General features: G+C 47.7%; 4 protein-coding genes across 4 annotated transcripts in view; 2 read left to right on the top strand and 2 right to left on the bottom strand.

Moving 5' to 3' along the window:
- The window catches only part of CSUI_007073 (glutathione s- n-terminal domain containing protein), a 9,540-nt gene extending 4,194 nt beyond the window's left edge, over nt 1-5,346 (bottom strand). Inside the window, exons 1-8 of the mRNA XM_068067223.1 lie at nt 4,660-5,346; nt 3,628-3,810; nt 2,882-2,918; nt 2,166-2,251; nt 1,593-1,651; nt 1,221-1,370; nt 407-459; nt 59-126 (exon numbers count right to left, since the gene is read on the bottom strand). Coding sequence (XP_067920810.1) covers nt 59-126; nt 407-459; nt 1,221-1,370; nt 1,593-1,651; nt 2,166-2,251; nt 2,882-2,918; nt 3,628-3,810; nt 4,660-4,805 — 782 coding nt within the window. The 5' untranslated portion in view covers nt 4,806-5,346. The remainder of the gene's footprint in view (nt 1-58; nt 127-406; nt 460-1,220; nt 1,371-1,592; nt 1,652-2,165; nt 2,252-2,881; nt 2,919-3,627; nt 3,811-4,659) is intronic.
- A 2,735-nt stretch (nt 5,347-8,081) lies between these two features.
- CSUI_007072 (chy zinc finger protein) lies at nt 8,082-18,218 on the bottom strand. The gene is made up of 8 exons (XM_068067222.1): nt 15,371-18,218; nt 14,857-15,013; nt 13,487-13,865; nt 12,627-12,896; nt 11,645-11,744; nt 10,738-10,909; nt 9,843-10,013; nt 8,082-9,313 (listed from the first exon to the last, which is right to left on the bottom strand). The coding sequence occupies exons 1-8, from the start codon at nt 17,941-17,943 to the stop codon at nt 9,176-9,178; spliced, it is 3,960 nt and encodes a 1,319-aa protein (XP_067920809.1). The 5' UTR covers nt 17,944-18,218; the 3' UTR covers nt 8,082-9,175.
- An 815-nt stretch (nt 18,219-19,033) lies between these two features.
- On the top strand, nt 19,034-20,205 carry CSUI_007071 (uncharacterized protein). Its single transcript, XM_068067221.1, has one exon. The coding sequence runs from the start codon at nt 19,620-19,622 to the stop codon at nt 19,914-19,916; it is 297 nt and encodes a 98-aa protein (XP_067920808.1). The 5' UTR covers nt 19,034-19,619; the 3' UTR covers nt 19,917-20,205.
- Nucleotides 20,206-20,369: 164 nt separating this feature from the next.
- CSUI_007070 (fasciclin domain protein) lies at nt 20,370-21,744 on the top strand. The gene is made up of 4 exons (XM_068067220.1): nt 20,370-20,548; nt 20,807-21,101; nt 21,244-21,369; nt 21,499-21,744. The coding sequence occupies exons 2-4, from the start codon at nt 20,817-20,819 to the stop codon at nt 21,664-21,666; spliced, it is 579 nt and encodes a 192-aa protein (XP_067920807.1). The 5' UTR covers nt 20,370-20,548; nt 20,807-20,816; the 3' UTR covers nt 21,667-21,744.
- Nucleotides 21,745-21,807: the final 63 nt, after the last annotated feature.

Raw genomic sequence — 21,807 nt, 5'->3', positions numbered from 1 at the left:
CAGAAGTAGAAGATAAAGCAAGGTCGAGAAGTCATTTTCTTTTTGTATCTTATCTTACAGAGAAGAAAGCACTTCACGCACTCTCCTTGTTGATCCTGAGGCTTCACATCCCCACAACTCCAACGGCTGCATGCAACGACACAAGCACACGAGAAGAGTACTTCTTACTGCGAATCAAAAGGAAGACGAACGAATAGAGAGGGAGAGAAAGAAGAGACAGGCGAACAAAAGGAATGGTCTCCTCTCATGGAGAGAAGAAAAACAGACGCATGTCTCGAAACACACACGCGTAGTAAGTGTAGAGAACTTGACGGGACAGGATGAAAGACAGAGAAAAGGGTTTTCAAAGCAACGAGGAGTCTTGTCTTCTTTTCTTTTCTTTCTTTCTGATGACCGCTTCTCTCACCTTCTTCGGCTGCTCTGAAGGGATGCGCAAAATGCCTGCCCACATCATCGGACCTGAGAGAAAGAAAGAAAAAAAATGCAAGTGACGGGAGTGTGCGTAGACCAGGACAGTGTCTGACCTGTTATTGCTTTTTACACAACAACAGCATTCAAAAAGACAGGTGTACGTACACTGGAACAGTGTCCTCCTCATTGGGATATGAACTCATCCGTTCACTCTCCTCTCTTCGTCTTCACTATGAGCAATTCTCTAGCAACATGGGTCTATACATACACGTGCAGCCATGATCCGTAGCTATATAAAGATACATGAATACTTACAGACATACCTATATGCTGCCGACGTTTCTTCTCCTTGGTCTTCATACAAAACAGACAAGTCCCCCAGCCGCATGCATGCATGCGCCGGACAAGAGATACCTGTGAACGGGCTGTCGTGCATCCTGCTCGATACAAAACTGTACTATGTATATACACCGTAGCACCTCTCCACACTATCTCAGGAACTACGTGCAGACACTCGCGAGGTACACAGGAAGAAAATACGTATCATCATCCTCACAAATCTCTCTTCTTCATGAACGTGTGTGAATAGACATATAGATCTCTATAGATAAATATACAGATAGACAGAGATCGTTATGGCGTGTCACCATGTAATCAGATGGTGTCTCTTCCTATCATACACTCGAAGCTACTGGGATAGACTTCCTATCCCTTCCCAATACAAATAGAGAGAAAGAAAGAGAAGATTTATACCCATCCCAGCATCTCTAAAACAGAAAGCCTTCTATCATCGTTGATCTTGGACTTACGACAGAAGGTCGTAAGAGGAAGAGCGAGCATTTCGATGATGCCGATCTTGGCTAGAGAATAATTCCATGGAGCTTCTGCATGCACTCCATACTCTGACCAGAGATACTTTATGATCTCATCCGAGTTATACATCTTCACTCCTGTATTCGCTGAAGAAACCAGACAGAAACGAGGAGAAAAGACAGACTAACAAACATACACGGACACGAGAAATCATACGTACACACAGGCATCCAGGTGTATCGTCCACGACGAAGAAATAGAGAGAGAAAAACACGGTTGCATGCAGGAACTTTTAGAACAGGAGAATGGAGTAGAGAGTAATGTGAAGAAAGAGAGAAGAGAAGGAAGAAAGGTAGAACAAGACTCACGATCTTCAAAGTAGGGAAACATCAATGAACCTCCTGCCTCCTTCACCACGGGACGAAACCTGAGCACAAGGCATAGGAGATGAAGACAAACAGGTAGAGACAGGAAAAGGGATAGACTGATACCTATACAGAGAACTGGGTATTGATCTAGTTACATATGCAGAGGCGGATGTGCATACAGATGCAGAGGGCGACTGAAATAGAGCGCAACCATAGATGGGTACAAATAGATACAGATAAGGAGAAAGACCTGCCGTGCCCTTCGAGACAGTGACCCGCCATCCACACTACATTGCTAAAGTACGGTTATATACCTGGAAGCCCATCTACAGTTGTAGTCTTCTCTGATATATACACACCGTGACTTCTTCCATTGCAGAGAGGAGTCGACATCGATGAACCTTAGTTATAAAGAGTCGCATACACAGTACACATGCAGTCAATAGTATATATACGTGTAGCCATACATGCTTCATATATAGATATATATGTACCGACAGACAGAACGAGATGTATGCAGACATCACAGATCGATAAGTAACTATGAGAGGGCCTTCACCTTTGAGAACTTACCGGGATTCCTTGCAGTAGCCAGCTATCTCCAACGTCTCTCGAGGACATGGGTAGATCATACAGTCCAATCCTAAGACGCTTAAGGTCTGTAAGGAAAACAGGAAAGTCGACATAAACTTCTCGCACGGAGTGAAAAATTGATACTTCCTTCACTATGTGTAGGACGATACACAGCTATTGCTCTACTGTACACGACACATCTGCATGCACCCATAGCATCATACGTTTACACGAAAGACCTGAAGGAGAAGAAGAACCTCTTGACTCACCTACGACAACAAACACGAGAACCTCAAAGTAGATATCACGCATGAAGTAGATAGACGCATATCTACATATACATCATATACCTATGCCTAAACGAAGTAACGTGTATACACGTATAACAAGTAATTCATGTATATATATATACATATATGTCTCTATTTCTTGCTAGGTAGATACATATTTGTGGATGCTGACTTTATTGGCGAGATGCAATGAGAGTTCTGAATGCGTAAGACGACCCGACAAGTAGAAGTTTGAGAGAAAAGACTAAGAGACAGATAGTACCGGGGAATACGTGAGTTATCTCATGTGTCCTTTGCTAGATGACCCTTTAACAACGAGAGGTTTTCCACAAAACACTTTTCTTGAATGTTAATAGACGGGAACCCATCTGCCTACACACCGAGCATCGCATGCCTACTACGCTCATTTTGATCGTATGAGCTTACCTCTCTAACTTTCCGGCAGAACGGACATCCTTCGAACCTGCCCATACAAAACAACTCATGCGTGTAGAGATAGATAAATATAGACAAAGAGATAGATAGTACGTGTGTACATAGAGACAGATGTATATGGGGATATACAAGGATGGTGACGGTCTGTGCGCTCGTTGAACGAATCAGAGCTCGATAAATACCGGAAGATAAAGGGAAAAGACAAGCCAAGGAGGAATAAGAAAGCTCTCTAACAGCAAAAGGAGAAGCGTCTTTCGTCATCACCAACACACTCCTCCGGGGAACGCGATGCCGTTACACAGACATGCGCCTACCTATACCTGCACGTACAGGCATATATATACACCTATGACGCCTACACACTGCATAGATACACCCAGATACGCGGAGAGACACACAGAAATCCACAAGCAGAGTACCTGTGGGTATTGTAATCATCACCGTTACAGCAGAGAAATATACGCCAGTGTACGTAGACAGTACACAGATATACACATATACATAGAGAGGGAGACAAATAGACAGATATAGCTACGTGCACAAGAAAACAAATGCCTTGTATGCGTGAAATGAGAGCTCTGCGACCCTTGGATGAAATGAGGCTGGAAATGTCTGTTTATGAAGGAATGAATGTGCACAGGAAAGAAATTAGGCAGGCTACATACATAAGAAGATCGACGGTAGAAAAGCTACCTGCATAGATTTCTTTAGATGAGACAAATCGAGGAAAAACTTACTCATACAATACAAGAGGTTTTTGAGGACGTCTACACCGGTCGAGGCCTCTTGCGGCAAAGTAGCCAGCAAAGAATCGACAGATATCGATGGCTAGCAAGCTAAACCAATCGACGAGTCTCCAGATGAAGGGGAAGTGCTTGTTACCCCACTCATAGAAACTGACGATAAGATGTCGAAGAACTCTACGCGAAAAAAGAAGTTAACACACACAGGGAAGCGGACTGAAGAAACAACATATCGAAGATACAACGCAAAGAAGGGGGTGTGTATGTGTATGTATGTAAACGCACACCTGTGTACTGATGAATGTAGAGATCACGGGGTGTACATACGCCTCGTGCATCAAGGGCAGACGTGAAGAACGGCTCGGTCCCACCACGTGCATCTTGAAATAACCCAAGTACGAGATGCGGATGGTCCAAGGTCGAGAGGAAGAAGAACCTCATACAGCAGATAGCCCTTTTGAAAAAAGCGCTCTCTCCCGCAATAGCCGAATCTCCGTAGTAGAAGAAACGAGAGGGTCTTGAGTTCTATCGAAACGCGTGGGCGAAAAGGAGGTATGGCATAGAATAGTTCATGAGTAGAAGGAATAGTGGACAAAAATCTTCAACAGATAATAGTAGAAATGGGGACACAGGCGAGGAAGGAGTCGATGAGAGCATACAGCTGTATGCCCCCTAGCTGTCGATCTCGAAAATTTTCTCCTCCTCCAAGATCTTACACACAAGTCTTGCCTCTGCCATCCTCTCAGACACGGTGTTGACAGGAGGAAAATCTTCCTGTGAAAATTATGAAAGGGATGATCAGTGAACAAAAGAGGGATCGTTCACGACGTGATGAAGAGAGAGAAAAAAGAAAAAGTAAGAGACGGCTAAATTGAATAGAAACCCTTTCGTTTTCTCCATGAACAAGTTAGACCGTAGAGAAGAAACGCATAGACCTCATCATTGTTCTTCCATAGCTTATCATGTAGTCCCTTCAGCTCTTCCTTCTTCAACCGCGTCTATCTCTCTCCAGCGCTGTCCCCTTACCTTGGATACACTGTCGAGAGACTCGTGAGAAATCCCACGAGGCCTCTATGTCTCAGATCTGTGTAAAGACTTTCAGCAATCTTCATAATGGCAGCATACAACAGAAACAGGGTCCTTCCAGGAAACAACCAACTGAAGATAAACATTCTGCTAACGGAGAAACTCAGGAGAAAAAAACGCCCCGAAGATAGCGTAAAGAAAAGGAGGGGAGACAAAGGATGGAAGCGCAAAAGGTCTGTGTCCTTTCTTCAGAGAAGAACTAGGTCACCTGAGGAAAAAGGCTTCTTTATTGACAGTGAGAGAGTGTGAGTGGTTTGGAGGTGTGAACTGATTTATCGAGCGAAAACTGCGGATGTCAAAAGCCGTCTCTTTCGCTCTTCCTTATCGTCGATGATGTTCCGGACAAGCCATTCAAAGGCTAGCGAAAAGCAGGTGCATACTTTCTTTCCTTTTTGGTTGAAAAAAGGAATCGATCGCGCCCGCATGTTCCAGAGAGTTTCGCTGCAACTGTCACGATCTCTCTCTAGGCTTTCTTTTCTTCACCTCAATTCCCGCTTTTGAACCGTCCCACTTGCTATGAGCGGTTCTTTTCCTCCCGGCAGAGGAAACAACTGCGGAGAAGAAGAATCTGTTCCTTCCTCAAGATAAGAAAGGAAGAAGGAAGAAGAGAATGGCAGTAGGCAATCCATCATCGGTGTGCAGTTCGCTGAGAGGGGAGAGACCATCAGAGGGGCGGATGGTAGGCCGTCGAGGGAAGGGTCAAGGGGGAGTGGTGGCGCAGTAGACAGCAGTCATAGTGACGAGGTGAAGGTAGGAGGGAAGAGATTTACTCAGTATTTCGAAGAGAATCCGTTAATCAGAGAAGGCTAAAATGAGGGGAAGGAGATGTGGTGGAAAGAAGTCTGTTTCGCTTTTGATCGTTTGGTGTGTAGCCAGCACTGACTACAGAAGAAAACGGTGAAGACTTTCGAGTCAAGAAGGACTCTAGGGAGGTCCGGAGAGGGAGGTTGAAGGACTCTCTTGACGTTCTCTCGCAAAAAATACAGATTTTTAACTGTCTTCAAAAGTAGAAGTACCCAAACTTGTATGAGTTAGTTAGAAGAGAGATCTACTGGAATGGTATGCATAGAAAAAGAGAGATACACGTGTCTGGTTCAGATAGGCGTAGCAGTAGATAGACGAAGACAAGTATGATCCCCAGATCGACCTTCTTTGATAGGAGAACCGCAGAAGTTGATACTAGACTCTTCATCTACAAAGTTAGTCATGAGAGATCCTCACGCGCCGTCTACGTCGTCTCCACCACCGAGCCAAAGAGGAGCCGGCCTCCTATCCGAGGGAAGAAAGAAACACCACCGCTCCTTCTTCCCGTTTTATAGAAAGAAAGAGAGATCGATATTCTTTTCCATGTAGTGTAGAAGTCATAGTAGAAGTGTGTATCCGCTGTAGTCTATGTTCCGTTCTACACAAAAAAGAGAGTACTGGAGATAGGTCTGTACGCGTGTAGACTCGCGTCCGTGGACAAGGAAGGAGGGAGGACAGGACTCATGAAGATCTCGCGTTCTTTCCTTTGCGGATGACCTTCTTCAGTCTTGTTTCTGCAATGCTTCACTATTCATTCTCAATACCTTGAATTTTCGAAAGAGAGACTCTGAGACATGAAGTGTCTAGGCGCCGCCATCATCCTCAAGAAGTCCAGATGATCGCTGTCCACTGCACATCTTCCAGCGAAGAAAAAAACAGAACGTGCCTTCTTTTCATCTCTCTGGCAACATTCTAGCTATCCCTCCACATCACCCGTTATATCTTTCGGCTGTCTGTGAGCAAAACTTACCTTACACATACGTGTATGTGCAGATAGATGTATGTATGTGTATGTGTATTGATGGATATACATGAGTATCACTGATAAATATTCTTTCTTAGGTATATGTTTCAGAGCTCTAAAGAGACTATCGGTTGGATGAAGTACGTAGGGGTGCTGTACTGAGGGAGGCAGAAGAAAACAAAAGTGCTCTTCGTATACCATGCTTCTCTACGTATGTTCAAAGATTGCTGTTCGCCCTTGATAGCAACGAAGTCACCGGAAAACATGGCCAATTAGGTGCGCCTTGCACGTCTTACTACTACTGCTACTACTTGAATCCTACCTACTACTCTTAACAGTACCTCTCTTCTCAGTTTAAGCGAAAGAGTTCCCGGCCTTGAAGGTCCGTCCGACAGCAAGATCTCCCCATTCACCCCTCGGGTGACCGAAGTCGGGAATAGACTCGTTTTGCCGCATGGGCACCTCCCCAGGAAGGAAAGGAAAAGAAAAACTGTGTGAATGCGTTTGCGTAGGTGCGTGTGTATCAAGGACTACTTCGCTAGGAAGTGATTGACCGCCTTAACTTTTGTTCTCAGGTCTCTTCCAGCAAACAGAGATTCTGCGGCCTCTCTGTTTCTCTGCCGATCGAGAGAAACTTGGGGGACAACGAGGTTACAGGCAAGGCAGTGTGCGGGGGTCAAAGCCAGAAACCAGAAGCCCAGCTGAAGTTTCCTATCTCTCTCTGCGTCTCTATCTCCCTCTGTCGCTGCCGCTGTCTACCTCTCTCTCCCTCACTTTCTCTATAGCTCTGTCCCTCACGATCTCTATCTCTCCCGTTCGCTATCTCTATCTCTCTCTCTGCCTCGCTATCTCTCTCTCTCCTTTGCAATCTCCATCTTGCCGACTCTCTCATCTCTATCTACCTGTTTGTCCCCCTCCCTCACTAACTCCATCTATCTGTTTGGCTACGTTCCGTATGTCCCCCTCTCGATCTCTCCTGTGTATCTGTCCCTCTCTGTACATTCACTACTACTTCGTTTTTTATGTCTCTCTATCTCTCCGTCTCTACACAGGCACTGCAGCTCTGTAGCCTGAGGAAGACAGGGGCATCTGACGAGTGCCCCGCAAAATCTCATTACGCTACAATATCCTCAATCATCCTCCACGTCACCGGCTGACGCATGCCACCCCGACACTCTTTCACTCGAATCCATTCTCCGCCGGCTATAAGACGGCATTCAGGAACCCAGATAACTGTACAAGCTTGTCTTTCATTTATTCTCTCCATCTCTATCCTCCTCTGCTCCTTTCCCTCTCTCCAGCAGTGACTAACAAGAGTCTTTTTCACTACTGGCATCTGTCCTTAACATTGAGAGAGCCTTCTGCACTCGTGACATTTCTCTGCAACATAAGAGAGATCGTTTGGCACCCCTGGCACCTCACTCGGTCCTCTGCCGGGCTGTTCTCGGGCGAGCCAGTCTGTGTCCTTTCTGTCTAGAAGAAGATAAATAGAGGATATCTTCACTCATGAATAAAACTCCTGGTGACAAACGTATCTTAACAGGACACATGCATCACCCCCCCCCCTCCCTAAAAATCCACAAACTCGCAACTACACACGGGACAGTTCGTTTCTTTTCTTTTTCTTCGCGCCTTCTCTCTCTTTTCTCTTCTTTTCCAGTCGAGACAGCCAGAATAGAGTCAGATATCATCACGTATCTATTCATATCTATATCTACTTACTATGACTCATACCCACCCTTTCTCTTCTTTCTGATGCCGCGAAGCGAAAGAGGAGCTAGAATCCACAACCTCGTCATCGACCCTTGACAATCGACACATAAATACACACTGCACATACCCCGGATATCACCTATTTCTCTACCCCATCCTACATACACCTTCCCTCGATGTCTAGTAGACAGTCATGTATGTAGACAGACACGCCTTGATATTGTTCGTCTGTACAAGATCGAAACCTCGTCACGACCGAGCTTTCTTGCGGTTAATCAAATCAACGGAACCGAAAACGAATACATGGATGAATGAACTCATCATCTCTCGAGACATTCAGTCATACATCTGATACAATGACACTTTTCTTCAAATGAAAGACGAGACTAAGGGACATAGATACACATGAAATAGAACACTGCCCTCTCAGTCAGACGAATCCAACTAACTATCTTCACACTGCATGAGCCGACTCATATGGGCAATGCACATCTCCAGAGATCCATCCACATGGATGGGCACCTGCCCATTTACAAATACAACAGATCTACTCAAGCTAACGACTAGTGCTACTACTCTTCGTTCTACTGGTACTACTTGGATAGAGACATGAATATTGAATATAAGATAAAGAAGAAAGACAATGAGGATGATTGAAAGCATGATAAGAAGAAGGAATGAGAACAACAACGAAACTGATGAAGATCGGAAACAGCGGAGGGATCGAAAACCCTCGGCCGATAAAACCAGAAAGCATCAAGAGTAGAAGAAGAACAACATGACACGAGAGGTTCTTCACCTCATCCTTAGAAACGCTCTTCATCTAATTTAGTTCTATGAGAGACTCTCCATTTAGATCTAAGATGATTCTTCTTCGTCTATAGTTGGCTTGCAGTCTTCATAGAAGAAATACTCTTCAACAAGTCTTGAGATGTCTCCTTCACGTTTCCCTACTTCTAAAATGTGCTTCATCTTCTATTTCTTCTTCGAAGTTCCACGACCTCCTCCGCTTGAGGCATTTGGAGCTGCCTGCTGCTGCTGCTTAGAAAGAAGTTTATACTTGCGAGTATCCTTTCGATTCATTCGTACAGCATCTCGACAACCTTTGCCACCCTGAAAAGAAGAAAGGAAGAACTCGAGAAATGCTGTTGTTATCTATACAGAAAAGAGACTTCCAGAAGGCATCCCTCGAAAAATACCGAATCATTGGGAAGATAGATAGACAGATAGATACATCAATAGATAGATCCCAAACTGGGAATCTTGACAAAGATTCCTCAGTGAACCAAGTAAGTTATCTGTTTTGTAGACGCAGAAAGATACGCTAAAAAGGACAACAGAGAGCTAGGAGAAGGAGAAGCTCTGCCCGAGTCGGTTTATGTATACCAGGGGGAAAAGACTGTATGCATTTGATGGGTATCAAAAGGCTAGCATCGAAGAGGATGAAGAACAGCAAGGACAGAAATATCTCCCTATCTACTACCTCCACGTCTCGAGAAACATGAAAGGTACTCACCTCACCCACATGCAATGGGCCGTCAAGAAGACAAAGAAGATGAGAGAAAGAGCGGCAAACACCATAAAAGGAAAACCTATACTCGGGTGTCACCAATTCTTTTCTTTCTTTTCTCCTACTACTTACTTCCCAATGAGATGTGCCTCCGTCCTTTGTTACAGCCTTTCCACATCCTGTGCAAGGCTGCTTATTTGCGAAAGGCTGTTCTTTCGAACAGAACCCACATATCATACGAGTAGCCCAGCTATGCTCGTGATCGGGTGAAGCTTCATCGTGGCATACATCACAAGGAAAAGCCTACAGAAAACAACAGGAGAGAAAGAGGAGAGACAGATAGACACATAGATCTAATTGTCTCTACTCTGATTCTTTACCTATCTATTCTGTCTATCTATCTGAGAAATATACAAACCACCAGGGAAGAGAAAGGACCGCCATGTTGAAGGATCATCTGCTCAAAGTAGATACGTTGGCATTTGACACTGAGAAGAACTACACTATAGCCTCTATACAAGACAGGGAAACAGAAAGGCAGATACACATACACACCAGAGCGATACGTAGTTCGACCCAAAGACTGTTGTGTGCCCTTAGGTAGGTCCGTCTAGATCGATCCCGTGTGCGTACTGCGAAGATGTAAAAGGAAAGCGTAGCTCTACTACTACCTATCAATGCCATTTTCTTTTGTATCTTCTCCACAGACAAGTAGCGGAGACACGTAAGCACACATGCGCAATGACCACCCTTCTTCACTTTATTCTATGTTCAGGCACACACAAAAAGTCATGCATAATCATATGTAACGATGTACTCATATGCATATAGAAAGCAGGATACATATATGCATGAGTAAGTGGGGGGAGGAGGCATCCAAGTGATGCCCTATAAATGCATACTTACACAGGCGTGCATAGAATTGTATGTTCATGTCTATATATAGAGAGACAGGGAGACAGGTCAGTGCATTTCCAGGTGACTTGTTCATCCGGCGAAGAATCCTCTTCTTCATCTTGAGGCTTACTTTACCACAGCAAGGAAATCGGAGCCAGCGAAAAGACTTTTTGTAGTGTTTGCATGTGCCCTGGTCAGGCAAAGGGGTACCTAACTTGAACTGAAACTCATCTTTCTGCTTCTTCTTCTTCTCACTTTTACCAGCAAGTGAGCTGTTCTTCACGGCTAACCCCGAGGCGAGTCTATTAGTAGAACAGAGAAGCAAGCAAGGAAGGAAAGAGAGAGGGGTGTGCGAGACGAGCTGAGTGAGGTTTGTTTAGAAGCAGGAGAAATACACATAGAAGCACGAATAAGAGAGAAAGACAAGTCTAGAACAGGCAAGAGATATGAAGATGATGAGATCGATGAACAAGAAGAAAAGTGAACAAATTGGACTGTGACTTGACTGCAGGAGGTGTGTTAGCGGCGGCCAACGGGGAATATCTCTGGGTTCTCGGTGTGTTTGCGTACCAGAATGTATGTATGGATGTATGTATGTATACAGAAACACGCATTACTTCTTTTCCTGGTGTGGCCTAGCCCGAACTACACACACTGGAATCTGTTGTATATGGATGTAAAGAGATAGGGTATTCATCACAAATCAGATGTCAGGCACGTATGACGTATACTGTAACCATTCTAGATGCACAGATACCACCACGTATGCCAGCAGATGCTCGTAGACCCCCTAGCTACCGGAAAGAATCTAGAAGACACGCACGGGGTGACTCGAAGAAATTCCATCCTGTAAAGTTGAGCTAAGAGATACCTACAGACTGTAACTTTCCTTGAGCACAGTCGTACTTTATAACTCGGGCAATACCGATCTAGAAATGAGATATATATACAGATCCCATCAGCAGAGGCTCTCTTTCCGTCTCCGGGAAATTATTTCTAGCCAAAAATATTTGTACGCGAGGAGGAGATCTTCTTACCCTTCTGCGTTGACTTCTGATCGTCCATCGATACTCGCAGATTCATAGAAAATAGACACTTTACTGTGACAATGTCGACAGATAGAACTTCGGACAACGCCTATACGTACACACGACAGCCACCAGGCCGTACTTGATCACATGTAAATCTACATACACTCCAAACACATACATCTAAGTATATGAATGTATATACGTGCGAACATGTACATACACACAAACTCCTGTTGAGAGTCAGCTTCTCCCCTAAACAAAATCGACGACGATGATACAGTGCGTCTTTCTCGGCCTTTCACGGCACCTCTTCTATTTTCTTTCACAATGACAGGCTTCTCCAGTGGAACTCTTTTGTGGCACAAGTGACATAGTTCTACTGATACTAGTGTGACAGATCTTGACACCATACGTACCAAATCAACGTAATTCTCTCCTTCTGAATGGCGATGCAACCTCCTTTTCTTCTCTCAATGAACGCCAAGGCTCTCCGTCAGGCAATCTACTGTATAGCCCAAGAATCACAGTTCTCCGTACTATACATATACATACACTAAGCGGGGTGATAGACACGAAAATCGCCTTTTCCTCGCACCTTGTGTAGCCATCCCAACAGTATGGCCGTGAAGCACGAGACACCTCGAAGACTAACAAACTCAAGCATCCCCCAGGCTATCTGGAGTCAACACATGAAAAGACACAGATAAGACACCTGGCTAGCTATCTGTAAACGAAAGAGATGTAGAAGAGTATAGACATGATACCTGGATCGAGAACAACGAAAGATACTCACGAATAGGTACACACATAAGAGGAAAAAGTCGAAATATCTATCTCCCCTACTCTAAGCTCACCTTACGACTATGTTCCCTCCTTCCTGAGACTGAAAAGAGGAGTTCTCACACTTCAGACAGGTATGTCTATCTAGATCCAGGCCGATACAAGAAGAAAAGAAGAAGGAAAAAACCTTATTCACATCAGCTCTTACCACTCATAATCTCTCTAATCTTCATAGTAGCCGAACATCGATCACAACTTAGGATATAATCACTCGGTAGAAGATCTCGTATCGTCGATTGTGTCGACTCAACTATCGCGATTACACTACTGCCTCCTGCACCTCCTTGGCCGCTACTACGTCCAAGATTTGTAGAGATCGCATTTCCTCCCCCTCCCCCTCCCCCTCCTAGAAAGGCTATCTTCGGTAGAAAGCGAACGACCATGCGAAGGTGACATGTCGAACACTCCGCAGAAGTCCCTGGAAGGAAAAGACACACAGAAAGAAAAATGAAAAGCTTACGAGACAAAGGGAGAGAGAGGGATGAGAGAGAAAAGAAGAAAAAAGAAAAGAGAGATACAATTGGAGGAGTGATTTTGAGACATATGAAAATAGAGAGGCACATAGAAGAAGACGAGGGATAGTGGAGAGAAAGAAGAAGGAAGAATGATGGAAGTGACTGACGATAACATAGGAGGGAGAAGAAAGTGGAATGGAACTCAACAAGAAAAGAAGTTTAAAAAACGAATGGATCTCCAGGAGGTTGTCTGGAGGTGTGTAAGAAACAAAGGCATGTATCTACATTTTACACACTCGTCTTCAATGAGGTGAGTAAGGTGGCTATTCACCATAGACTTGTTTGAAAAGAGACAGATCACCAGTGTCACCCGACTGCGGCACTCAACACTACATACGAGAAATTCTATCCATGCATGTGCCCAAGACATATCTGCGTAAACATATACATATATATATATGGAGAGAATCGTTAAGAGTGAGGATAGATAGTTACGAACAAAAGACCCGAAAAGGGGAGCGGAGTCCATCTCAATATGAGGAATAGAACGTACCCGCGACTTCAAGAACTGTTCCGTCTTTCGGTGTGGAGAGCTTCATGTCTAGAGGAGATTTACACCTTCCGCAAGATACGAGAAGTTTCAAGGCTGCCGGATGGATTGCCCCTGTGCCGACTAGCTGTAAGCCTACAAGGGCTAACGATGCTCCTTGAAGTGTATTGCTGGAGACACCTCCTGCTCCTTCTCCTTCTATCTTTCCTTCGCTAGTAGCGGCTGTAAAGGTCTCATCTTCCTTTATCGAGCCATCAGATATCACTGATGGAGTGAAACTCTTCTCCACCTTCCCTGCTTTCTTCTCACTCTCTTCATCTCCATCACTCTTGTCGACACCCTGAGGAGATGAATCCGGGGGAGCTAAAAGCTGTGTGCGTTTCTAGAAAGGGAAAAGATAGAACCATACAAGGAAGAGTATGAGTGCTATGAGATCCTGGAGAGCCGCAAAGTGGAACAAAAGGTGAAGAGAGCTACAAGGGAGAAAGAAGGGGACATTTCTAAAAAGGGTGCTTCTGATGTCTTCGCCTACACTGAAGACAAATCGTAATTCTTTACGATGTATCTTCAGCGGAAAAGGTACGGTTGCAAGAGAAGCAGCCTTGCCGCATCAGCAAAACAGTAGGTTGTGTGATGTGCACTACCACTATCTACCTCAGTATGCGAGAGGGTAGAAGAGGGAATGAATCTCTAGAGGAAGACAGAGGGTGAAGAAGGAGCAAGTACAATTGGAGGTAAGAGAAAGAAAAGAAGAATGTCTACGACCCTTATATCGTTATCGGTGTGCTGGGAATCCATAGCAGTGTCATGTCCATGCTATAGAGAACGTTCACTACCGTCTTCTTGTATTTACATGCATGAAGTCAATATTGTCCGTGTAGGGTCACCTGGAGATCTCGATTACATGGTTGAGTGTACGTACACCTCATGAGTAGGATGTAACCAAGATCAAGTTGACGACCTGCTAACTCTACTGAAGAAACTTCCTGTAACCAGCTAGAGGAGAGTGCCAAGATTCCCCAACACTGTGGACCTCCCCCGGGGCTGACCCCAGTTGGCACAATAGGTCACGCGGGGACCCGTACCCGACATCGCGGGCGTGCTTTGCACGAATGTATATAGGCATGCTTGCGCACACGCATTTCATGTCCAGCTCCGGTATACGTCTGTGGCCGATGTACATGTGTACATACACCTGAACATATCTACGGCACTACATGATTATGAGAACAACAGACACAGCAAGCAGATACACGAAAAAACTTGATATGTGAGGTCACAGCTCCGTACCCTCTACCGTGAACAAACAAAGAGCAGGTAAGAAGAGGCTCACAGACACAAGAGCTGCTACAGCTGGGATACCCTCCTCTCACCTCGGCCTCCGCCGCTCGCTTTAGAATCGCGTCGCGGCATTCTCGAAATCTCTCGACGCATTGCCTGGCTGTACGAGTCCGTACGTACGTCCCTATGAGTTTCCACTTAGCTACAGGGTCAGCAACTCTTCTGTACCACACAAGGCCTTCCTCTAGTCTGCAAAGGCACAAGATACAGAAGAGAGATTATCTCTTCTCACGGAGAAACACAAGAAGACTGGGAGTGAGTACGTCGCAGACTGCATGCTCACAGCACCTGGAGAGTGTGAAGATCGCTCAGATGTCAGAAGTGTCTCCCCTCCCATCTATGTCCTCTGCCTCTGCTGTCCCGTATATACAGCAGTGAGACGGACAACTAGAGGACTGATGAATGTGTGCCGAGTACATGTTGTGCATGGACTGCGTACGTCACTATGTAACATGTATCTACGTACATATGTATGTGTGTATGTATGTTACATATGTACACTCTTTTCGATCCGTAAGCGTCTTAACACTAGGTAGAAACTCTTACTTCCTTTGTTCCTCATCAGTCCATTCCCTGTTCTTGTCATTGTCCTGTTGCTCCGCGTGTTCTTCGCTCTTTTCTTTTCCTTCCCCATCCTCGTTCTCCACCTTCTCTACATTAGGTGAAGAAAACTCATGAGGCCTGCTGCCACTATCCGGAGAGAGGTGAGGAGCTGAGAGCTGACCCGGAGTTCCCCCTGCGCCTTTCTCAACCATACGACTAAGAGCGAAGACAGTAGAGAGGTGCCGATCAACAAACTTCAACGCTTTGAAAATGACGAAAGGCACCGTCGGATTCTTCTCAAGGAATTCATCGAAAACTTTAGGAATGGTCTCTAATAAGAATGTACTCAACTCAATGTTACAAATCTTGAGCGAGGCACCAAGGACAGATTTCTTCGCCTTACTTCCATTGTTTTCCCCTGGAGGAATGTCCATCTGGGGTGTACGTACACTGGGGTGTCGTTGTATGTCATTCTTAAAGTCACTCGTTGGCTCTTTCGGTCTTTGTCCTTGTTCTTTATGTGGACCGAGAGAAAGAGCTGCCAGTTGTTGAGTCATTCTCTCCTTCTGTTCCTTCTCCGGTAGCATTTGAGCTCCTGGATACTCCCGTGTGACTGTGACCTCCATCAGCAGACCATTAGGCAAGAAGAGGGTCGCATCGAAATCTGGATCTGTTGGAATGTGAGTGAATCGAATCACACTAACAACATCACCATTCTTATTCTCTTCAACATCAGAGAGTACCTTCTCTTCGGCTCTCCTATTGAGATGGTTACCCGCCTTCTCCTCTTGTTTCTGTTGATTCGTACTAGCATTTACCGGTCCCTCTTTTGAAGTCAGAGTCGTACCGTAGGCGGGACACATGCACGTATCTGTATCTTTCTCTTTCTGATGCCCCTCCCCGGGGGGCTGTCGAGTCTCCGTTGTTTTCTCTTCCGGCTTAGCCGTGAATGTAGAGACAGCAGAAATACTTTGGATTCCAGATATCAGATTGACAGTAGTAGTAGTAGCAGTGGGTGCCTGCGAAGTAGACTGTTGCCCTCCCGTTGAATTCGCAGAATAGTCACATCCATAGAGCAGAAGAAACGAAGAAGCATAAAGCATCTTGAGTTTCATGTATTCGTCTCGCCATGTCCAGCGAGATAGAGCATCTCCTGCTGCGCTCGGATTTGCTAATCCCGGAGGTAGACACGGTGGGCGGTTGTTACTTGAGAAAGGACCCCCACGACGCCGTAGATTGGAAGAGGAGGCAGATGAAGTCGATGACGATGATGCGCCTATGGTACCCCCGTCTTCTGATTGTCTTTCTCTGTCTCTCTGAGAAGATACTCTGTGGGGGGGTACTCGGTTCTCGTGAGAGGATATAGAAGACAAAAGCCTTTCTCCCCCCCCTTGAATATCATCTGAATGTGTGTACAGCCCTGGTGGCGGCGGAGGTGGGGGTGCAGAACCTTCTGATAGTGAATCGCTTCCAGAAGCACTAGCAGAGACACCCTTTCCTGTAAGATTTGGCTGCACCCCATGCACTTCAGTCGAACTGTCTCTGGCTGGATAAGTCTCCCCGCTCTCTTTAAGGTTCTGTACAGGCCTGTACGTCCATCCTCCAACAAACGGCCTGCCTCCTCCTCGTCTAGAAAAACCCGACGTTGAAGCGGAAGAACTTGAACCCCTCTGTCGGAAGCGTTCTCTCCGTCTTCTTGAAGACGCACTTGGTGTGTCAGCTGCAATATGTACCTGTCTGTCTTCTCGAGTTCCTGCTTGAACGTTCTGTGGGATCGACTCTCCTGGAAGTGTTTCCGAAGCAGTTGTTTCCTCTTCGGTCATCTCTCTCTCTTTTTTCGGCCGATACGTCCCCATCTCGACAGTGCTATTCGCTTCATCCGGACGGCTTGTTGACAAGGAAGACGAACTACTGCCTCCGTAGCGTGACTGTTGAGCTCTGTTTTTACCCCGGAAACGGCCGCTCTGCGGTAAACCCCCTCTGCCGTGGTGTGCCGTGTTCACCGATGGAGAAGATACGTGGAAGGATTGAGCAGCACCACTGGGAGAAGCAGCAGGAGGAGCTCGAGAAACGGAAGAAGGAGAATCCGTGGTCTGGTCGTGAGAAAAAGGGCACGCGTCTCCTCTCAGGCAGCGCCGCTCTCGGAAATAACGGCATGGGACGTTCCTCGTGGAGTGTTCCCTGCTGAACTGGGAGAAAAGAGGACGTGAGTGCTCTCCGTCCTTCGGGTCAGACCGTCTTGACAAGCCAGAGCCTTCTCTGGAGCGTTCAGTGTCATCTGCCCTGGGGGGTAACTGCCGTTCCGCGCTAGGTCTGCCTCCACCCCCAAGGATCCCTGCGGCTTCCCCGGCAGGGCGGTGAGGCCTCCTTTGTCGATTAGTCGGCAAGTCCATGTGGATGCCTTCCTTAAGATGACGCCCCTGACTGGAAAAAAGCATGCAAAATGAAACTGGAAGTACAGGAGCGCTGCGAAGTTGGAGGGCCGTCTCGTGCAAGGCGGACAAGACCGCATGCACCTCAGCGGAGCACGAGGTCGACGGGTGGAACAGACCAAAAATTTGGTAGCCACGGTTCATGCGGCTTTTCACAAGTCGCAGGGGTTTCAGCCACTGAAAACACTGTTTGTGTACGAAGCCGGATTGAGAGACGGGAACCAGAATCGACGTGCTGTCACGAGCGTCGAGACGCAGCGAGAAGCTGTCCCCTCCGAGCACAGAAAAGCCTTCGCGCGTTGTCAGGTAACCGGGCGTCGCGGTGTAACAGATTTTCTCTCAGAAGAAGCGGTTATTGTCACAGACCACGACGACAACAAAGGAAGTAAGTCGGTGGCTACCAGGCAATTTTCGCCGAGTTCAACACTTGAGAAGCTGGTGAGCCAGCCCTGCCCTCCACGTTGCATCGCGCGCAGCCGTTGCCCGTTGGATGGGGCCATCAGAAGGGCTGACTCGTTGCATGTCCCGCGAATCCGACACCGTGCTCGCCTCGGCAGGTGTGATAGCCCCCCTAACGCATGAATCATTGTGCACTCGCGGCCAAATTTGCTCCGGGAGTTCATATACTTTTCTGGGAAAATTTAACACTAACACAAACGTCGTAGGCCTACACGGTTCTCCAGCGTCGCCTCGGTAACGTCCCTGCAGCCAGCGTGCGCCGATGGAGCCTTCTTCCCGTGGTGTTGCTAGACACCGGGCTTTCGTTGCGCTGAAGAGGACGGCTGTTTTGGTAAAAGCCGTACGTGGCAGCCACGCAATTCGTCCGGTCGGGCGCAGGGCAATGCCTTCAGATCCGTTGCGCCTACTACGAAGCCCTTTCACCCGGAGGTGTCTTGGCGACCACGGGCACCGTTGCTGCTGTCTCCGAGCGAAGTGACTACCACAGAGAGCTACAGAGATGAGTGTGAGGCGAACAGGCTCTGCCTTGAGTCCAGTCTGCTCAACGTCTTCGGCCGTTGTGCCAGTCTGCATCAACGGCTATGGCAAAATAAAGAAGAAAATGGTTCCTATTTCTGATTGGTCCTTGACTGCGTCTCCTGTACCTCCAAGCCTGGCGGCCGCTTCCCGGAGGACGGGCAGGCTGCTTTCGGACGGCTTCGCTTGCTATTTGCTTCCTCGAGAGTCTGACAAAACCGTTCGCTCGGCTGCGAGAATGCTCTGAGACGGCGAAAGCGTCTGCCGCAAAGGAATTTGCAAAGCAGCGGTCGCCAGCCACCGTGTCTCGATACGATTCGAGACCACTCGGATTCACTGCGTCTGAGATACCTGCCTCGGAGGCGGCCGCAGAAGTAGAGCGACAAGAAACTTCTAGACAATAGCTCTCAGACTGTAGTACCTCCACGCACGGTTTATGCCAACAAAAGAATCACGAAATGAAGTCGGACCTGAAAGAAGGGAGTTCCAGTTTTTCAAGCTGACCGCGACAACGGCGGGCTCGAACACACAACGTATACTGGGGGGGCACTCTTTGGCTGTGTTCGCCTTGGTTGACAGCCGGGTGCTCCCCTGATGCGTTTGTAGCTGAGCCGCTCCAGGCGGAGCTTTTGGAAGATGACCCGTCGAAGGGGGTACCAGACTGGACCATTACACCGTCCACTGTCCTGTAAAATAGTACGTCGTGTGTCTGGTGTTTCTTTCCCACACGGTGTCGGGGAACGTCTAATTTGCTCAGGATCGCTGGTTCTTCCCAGAGGTTCGGGCGCTTCGAAGGAAAAGCGTCGCTCAGACATGGCCCGCGGCCGGGGCCACACGTGTTGTCAATGGAAAGTTCTGACGCCTCCAGAGCTGTCTTTCAGCGTTCAGAACAAGAAAAAGCTAAACTACTAAACGCAGCCATTGGAACGGCCGCTTGGGGGCGGCTGAGGACGCCTTTTCCCTGGGGCAGTGATTCACACTGTGATCCGCCAGCTCAGCCGCGGATGAAAGACACTCTGCTTCGGGTCACACGCTACACCTGTAGCTCTTCGGCAAAGACTAGTCATGGTGGAGGCCTGGCCTTGTTTCCGGCCGGCTTGCTCCTATGCTTAGTGCCCGCCCCAATTGACAATGCTCCCTAGTGGCGTTGGGAGACCCCAATTATCTGCGTGGTCAGCTCACCACTGCGTAGAGACTACGGGTGTAGCCGCTAGAACCTTGCGCGGTTTGCGGTTGGGCGTTCCTTCGGTGATGTCTGAGGACCGAACAGGCTGTCGCCACCTAGCGGTGCTCTGTTGAGTGTTCCCAACAGCCTCGCCTGCATCTTGGTTGTAGGGCAAGAATTTCAGACCCTGACCATGATCGGTGCTCCCGCTACGACCCAACTCCCAGAACGCGGGCAGAACAAAAATGGGGAACGCGCCTTGGGCAGAGACAACGTCCCATACGGACGGCTGGACTCTACGGCGGTAAGACTCACTGGGGTCTCGCAAGACGGGGAAAACCGATCCAGTGACTCAGTCANNNTGACTGAGTCACTGGATCGGTTTCCCCGTCTTCTCTCCTCAATGTGGTCGGAGACTGCTCCGATCTCTGCGTAAACTCATTTCTCAGGATCATAATGTCCTTGCCGGGAGGTGACGGGGGTAACAACTTGGACCCGCGGCGAAGCAGTTCGGAGGAGTTGGAGTTGCACTGTACTTGGTGCAAAAAGCCTTTCTTCCGGTATCTGGCGGGAGCACCCCACCCCGGAACTGCTCTGCTAGAAAAAAAGGTGCGCATCGCCGTGTCAGTGATTTGCGGAGGGTGACCCTAAAAACCCTCCTCGCGCTCCAGAAGGCGCGGACGGGGGAGCCGTCTGATGCGACCGCTTTCCCAAAATGAGATTCCCTACCCCGGGCCCTTTCCTGGCGGCCTGCCACACTGCAGTCCGTAGAGGGTTGAGGTGGGACAGATGAATTCATCAGTTCATATTCAGGTGCCCTTTCAGAATCTTTGCAGGTCCTCTGCCCACCTTTCGGCTGTACTTCAGGTTCCTAGCAATGGCGAAACACGTAGTGCTGGTCGCGCTCGCGGCGCTCGTCGGCCTGGCGACGCCGGCTGCGGCTATGCCCAAAAGCATCGTAGATATTATCAAGACAACTCCCAAGCTCTCCACTGCCCGTCAGTGGGCCGAAGAATCTGGTATTTTGCAGAAGGTGGATCTGTCTCACTACGGTGACAAAGTGACCATCGTTCTTCCTTCGAATGCTGCCTTCCGCGATCTCGAAGCAGAGCACCCTACCTGGAAGGCTCAGCTCGTCAGCAGCAGCGAAGATGTGGAGACGGTCAGTGAAGAACAGTGACCATATAGTTGCATCGAGGCGCAGCTCAGGAAGTTGTATAGGTTCCGAAAACCGAGACGAACCGGTTCCTTGTCAGCCCCGGTGAAAAGTCGTGCGACGAGCGGGCCTTGCGTGTTTCCTGCAGCTCATTCTCTTCGCTTCCACCGATCACGGCGTGACCCCCGAAGAGATCCGCGCTGGCAAATACGAGGAGCCTGACTCCTTGGTGTCTATTCTGTCAGAGTACTCTTCTATTTCTCGAGAAGGCAAGGTAAGCAAAATCCAACCCTCTCAACCAAGCAGGAGCGAACCATAGGACGCATCTAGAACCTAGAATAACTGGTGCGGGGGCTCATTCTTGTTTCGGAACGCCATCTTTCGGCTGCCCTCTGTGCTGCAGCTGTGCGTTTCGGATTACACTCGAGCTCTTCCATGCGACGACCCGGACAGTCTGCCTTGCTGTGCCAACGTCGATTTGCGACATCCCCTTGAGGCGGAGAACGGGTACATTTACATGATCGACAGAGTGTTGCTCCCCCAGGAGCTCATTGACAAGCTCGATGACTAATCCTCCCTCCCGTTCAGTACCGTCCATGCTGTGATCCTGAGGTTCATAGCCGGAATCCCCGCGAGGGAAAGCGAGGCGGCCGTGATGTTTTGTGTAGTGTTTGTACCTATACGACAAACTACTATATAATTCGTGACAGGT

Source organism: Cystoisospora suis (assembly GCF_002600585.1).
Source record: "Cystoisospora suis strain Wien I chromosome Unknown contig_3650, whole genome shotgun sequence".
In the NCBI taxonomy this organism is placed as follows: domain Eukaryota; phylum Apicomplexa; class Conoidasida; order Eucoccidiorida; family Sarcocystidae; genus Cystoisospora; species Cystoisospora suis.
The sequence above is the reverse complement of the archived record's forward strand: the minus strand, read 5'-3'. Positions and strand labels throughout refer to the sequence as shown.